Below are 5178 nucleotides of genomic sequence, written 5' to 3' on the forward strand. Positions count from 1 at the left end.
AGGAGGCCATCAAGCAGCGAACCATACTACTAGGAAGGTGTTGGATGCAGGCTTTTATTGGCCAACTATCTTCTAAGACGCTAGGACATTTGTTCAGGTTTGTGATGCTTGTCAGCGCTTAGGTAACATCTCTGCCCTCGATGAAATGCCCCAAACTAGTATGCAGACTATTGAGATATTTGATGTTTAGGGAATTGACTTCATGGGACCCTACCCTTCTTCAAATGGCAATAAGTATATCCTTGTGGCTGTTGAGTATTTCTCCAAGTGGCCTGAGGCACAGGCCTTACCTACTGATGATGCCAGAGTTGTTTGCAGGTTCCTTAAGAGGTTATTTGCTAAGTTTGGCACACCTAGAGCGTTAATTATTTATAGGGGAACACATTTCAGCAATGCTTAATTGGAGAAGGCACTCAGGTGCTATGGTGTAACGCAACGATTCTCTACTCCCTATCACCCATAGACCAATAGGCAAGTTGAGGTTACTAATAGGGGTTTAAAACGCATCTTAGAGAGAACTGTAGGTGTAAGTAGGAAGGATTGGGCTTCAAAACTAGATGATGCATTATGGGCATTTAGAGCTGCATATAGGATTTCCATAGGTTTTACACCCTATAGGCTTGTGTATGGGAAGTCTTGTCATTTACTTATTGAATTAGAACATAGGGCTCTTTGGGCACTTAAAACTTGCAATTTTGATTTTGATTCTGCAAGTAAGGAGAGACAGTGGCAACTGAGTGAATTGGAGGAGTGGCGTCAACAGGCATATGAAAACTCTTCAATTTACAAGGCTAAGACAAAAAAGTGGCATGATCAGAGGCTCAAAGGTTCCAAGGAGTTTCAGATTGGAGATAGAGTATTGCTATATAACTCACGTCTTTGTTTGTTTCAAGGGAAGCTCAAGAGTCGATGGTCGGGGCCATTCGTGGTTAAGAAAGTTTTCCCATATGGCACAGTCAAGCTTCATCATCCCAAGAAAGGTGATTTCAAGGTCAATGGACATAGGCTCAAGGTGTATGATGGAAACTCATTGGAGATTGAGCAACGAGTTAACATGATTTTGTATCTGCAAGGATGATCCATATCGAGTCCAGCTAAATGACTCAAGAACTAAAAAGAAGCGCCCTTGAGAGGCATTCCCATTTAGCTTTATGTTTTTCGGTTTATTTTTATGTTATCAGTCGTTTGCCTGCTTGATGATATTTAGAACACTTACTTTATATATTAAACATAGTTGTATGAATCTAGGGTTTGAGTAACTTAAGTCGGATTTTTGTTAATTGGTAAAGACGAACTTCCCTGTTTGATACATTTTACTTATTATAGCTTAAATGTGTGCGTATATGTGTTGAACGTAGGTAGGGAGTTTGGCAACTTGAGATGGTGAAGAAAAGCTTGGACTTCACCCATCCACCACAGTTTTCGGAGTCATACCCGTGATGAATATGCACATGAAGAGATTGGGAAATTAGCCGTCCACCATAGTTTCTGATGCCACCACAGGCTGCAACACTAGGCCGTGCCGGTCACCACGCTCGTACCATAGCCCGTGATGGACATGCACCTAAGCATAAAATAAAATCAGTTGGCCACCACAGCTTTTGAAGGCACCACGGGCAGCAACACAAGGCCGTGCTGACCAATACGACCATGACCATGCCCTCGCCCGTGGTGGATTGGCACGAGGATGAAGCTTTAGGGTTCAGCACGGGCCGAGTCCTGGCCGTGCTGAGCCCTGTGACTATATAAGCATGCTATTTTAAAAAATTTCCAACTTTTCCCCTCTAAGCTCTAAGGTGTTGTTTCTCCTTTTTCTTGATTTTTCTTACCTGTCACGGCAATTTCAAGTAAGTTTCCTTTTGCTTTTATTTGGTTAAATTTGATTTTTATTTGGCAATTTCAACTAATTTTTATTAGTTAGGACATTTTGATATGCTCTAGTAGTTGTCAGTATTTATTGTTTTGGGTGGTTTATTGTTTTGTTTCTTTTTCTACACTGCTTAAGTTTGATTTAGATTAGATTTACTTTAGATTAGTTGCTATGTTTGTGTGATTTTGAATAATGAAATGTTAAGTATGAGGTTCAGCAGTAATAAAGTTTATTTATGGCATTTGATTATAAAAAATTAATAGCATAAATTTTCTTTATTTGGTGCGCAATAATGTGGGCTGGAATGAAATTGTGAATTGGTTTTCTGCAGGATATTGAGGCTTTAGTCTTACCTTTAAGTCTAAAGTTTTATGTTAGTCAAATTATAGTCATTATGCTGCTAAATTTTCGGTATAATTTATGTTAACTTGATTTCTTGTTCGAATACTAATGATTGACTGTATTAGGCAATATTAGGGATCTCGATCAATCCCGTCGAAAGAAACCGCAACGCGCCGCTACCAGCAAGCGCCCGCATGGCGAAGGAACCTCTTCCTCCACTTTAGCTTTATCAACACCAGCACCAGCACCCCCACCATAATAGTAACTAGTCCGAGCATGAATAACACCAGCTGCAAATCCACCCGCACTTGGTCGGCATCCCTTATGGACAGTTCAGAATGCTGATAATGAAAGCCGCTTCCAAGTCATGAGATGGAAGCAAGTAATGGTTGGATGTTGCATCGACTTTGTATCCCTAGAGAGAGTGGGATTGGCTCAGGATGTGCATGTACTATTCGACACTCTACCTTACGCACGGTTCTTCGATGTCATTGAGCCAACCTACCGTGAGCTCACAATTGAATTCCTTAGCACCTTCTTTCAAATGTAGGATCCTGGCGGCATCGGCTGATGCGGTTACTTGAACTTGGAGAGTGAGTGCTCAATGTCAGTTCCACAATTCGGCATGCATTTGGGTTTATGGACTGAGTAGGAGACCTCAGGCGAGGAGTATCAGGGATGCATCTACATCAACCCAATCTCGTACGACACCATGTGCGATTCATTAGTACTCAGGCCAAGATCATACTACCCAGCAGGTCTAAGGCGTCTAGCCTTCCGGATCATCTTCGCTATCTTAATACTATCTTAGCTTACATGATTACAGGCAGGGGAGATAGTTTTGGAGCGGTCACACGGACCGATGTATTCATCATCTAGGCTATGAAACATCGTAAGAAGCTTGACTTGGGATATCTGTTGACTCGTCAAGTTTGTTCATTCATAGTCGATGCCTAGAAGAAGATGAACTGTTTTGGCGCATATGTGACTAGGTTGGCCAACAGACTGGATGTATTGGACGACTGTCTGTCTGAGCTTTTTCAGATTAGTGATATGACACCACTAGGGATCAAATAGATGATCAACATGCAGATGATGACGGCTACTTGACATCCACATGGCACAGAGTACAAGCTCGTCAGTGCAATAGTAAGGAAGGCTAGAGAGGCAGCAGCTAGAGGAGCCCAAGACCCTACGGCTGAGATTCCAGATGTTAGGATTCCTAACCCAACCAGAGTATTTATGCCTACATCTGGAGCCTCCTCTTCTTATTGTACAAGGACATCGAGTGCTCAGATTAGTACTTTGGCTGACCGACTAGATCGAGTTTGTGATTTACAGCAACAGCACTATACTGAGTTTGTGCAGCATATAAAGGAGTTTGGGCAGTTTCAAGAGGAGAATTAGGGCACAGTTTCAGGGTTTAAACGATATGATCTAGTAGCTTATGCATGGGTTGGATAGGCAGGCCACCCAGATAGACCTAATGGCGGAGTAGATTGATGTGCATAGTTTTACACATATTTGCTTGCATATTATCGTGTATTTTCTTAGCAATTATTGTACTTTTATTCCAAGATCACCCGTGTTTTGTGTTCTTTTGCATTTCAGGAGAATTTGTAGGTCCATCATTAGTGTTTGAGCAGTTTTAGATCAATACATGCGAAAACGGATGGGAATTCATCAAGCAGTTTTAGATCAATACATGCAAAAACGGATGGGAATTCATCAAAAATTGGACAAGGGCTTGCATTTTAAACATTAAGCACGGCCTAGGTCAAGGCCGTGCTGATCAGCACTACCTAGCACGGCCTAGACTCTGCCCGTGCTCAACCATTAGCCTTTGATCCTTAAATGTGGCATTTTAGCACGGTTTCCGAGGCTAGAGAAAAGGGTGTATATGTTTCATTTTTGTTATTCTTTCATTGTAATTGATTTCCTAGTTGTTTTAAACATGAACATGTGTAGCTAGATCGATTAAATCCATTGGGATTTCTTTACTATGTTAGCTTAGTATTAAATTGTTGGATTGTTTGAGTTTAGTTTTGTATCCTTCTTGGTTTCAGTATTAATAAGATAATGCATTATTCATGAGACATTGTGAATTATGGTGTTTAGATTGCTTTATATGATTGAGAAGTTCATTTGCAGTTGGAAATTTAAACAGCAAGAACTGGTTAATAATCACTTAGAGATAAGGATAATTAACTAGCCGAACTAAGAATTAACAAAGCTGAATAGAGGCGGATTAATGCTTAATGCTAATTTAAGGATCAATCGTTAGGAAGAGATTCCAACTTTAGGTTCTTGAGTTTAGGAATTCGGTTATCGAGAGAGAGAAACCGGATTCAGTTAAGAATTCGTCCACGGGTAGCATAATTGGACTCATAAATCTGTTATCTTTTGTTTGATTGCCAACTAGTTTAGGTTCCCTTTGGGTTTGCTTTCTTGTCTTGGTTGTTTCATTTATCCATTTCTTCCTATGTCTCACTTAGAACTCAGCTTGTAGTTATTAGTAAATTTAGAAATTATTCATCATTCATTTTAGGCTAATATAACAGAGAACAAAGTAGTGACTCTGGGCTTTCACTACACCGAGGGATACGACCTTGATACTCGCCATTAGTACTAGATTACATCGATAGGTTCACTGCCTTAGATTGTAGCTGCATAGATTTTGAGCCTATCACAGATACAAAAGATGGCGGAGACCGGAGCACAAAATCAGCAATTCATCGATGATATGGAGTTCCATCTAGCAGGTTGCTTCACGGACCTTGTGCCACCACATGCCCCCTCCTTCGGCGCCTTCCCCTGCTCCTCACCCTCCAGCTGATCCAGCTAGTGAGGATGTGCCTTCGGCAGACTACCAGCAGTGACAAGAATTTGTGCTCTATTTCTTTTTCCATTTCCTTTTTATTTTCTTTCTTTATTTTTATTTTACTTTATTTTTGTTTCTTTTTGCA

General features: G+C 40.7%; 1 protein-coding gene across 1 annotated transcript; it reads left to right on the plus strand.

The window, feature by feature from the left end:
• Positions 1–202: 202 nt before the first annotated feature.
• Positions 203–1078, plus strand: LOC125369313. The gene is made up of 2 exons (XM_048371332.1): positions 203–310; positions 464–1078. Exons 1-2 carry the CDS (start codon positions 203–205, stop codon positions 1076–1078), a joined length of 723 nt encoding a protein of 240 aa, XP_048227289.1.
• Positions 1079–5178: the final 4100 nt, after the last annotated feature.

The sequence above is a fragment of the Ricinus communis genome, chromosome 2 (assembly GCF_019578655.1).
Source record: "Ricinus communis isolate WT05 ecotype wild-type chromosome 2, ASM1957865v1, whole genome shotgun sequence".
NCBI classification, from domain to species: domain Eukaryota; kingdom Viridiplantae; phylum Streptophyta; class Magnoliopsida; order Malpighiales; family Euphorbiaceae; genus Ricinus; species Ricinus communis.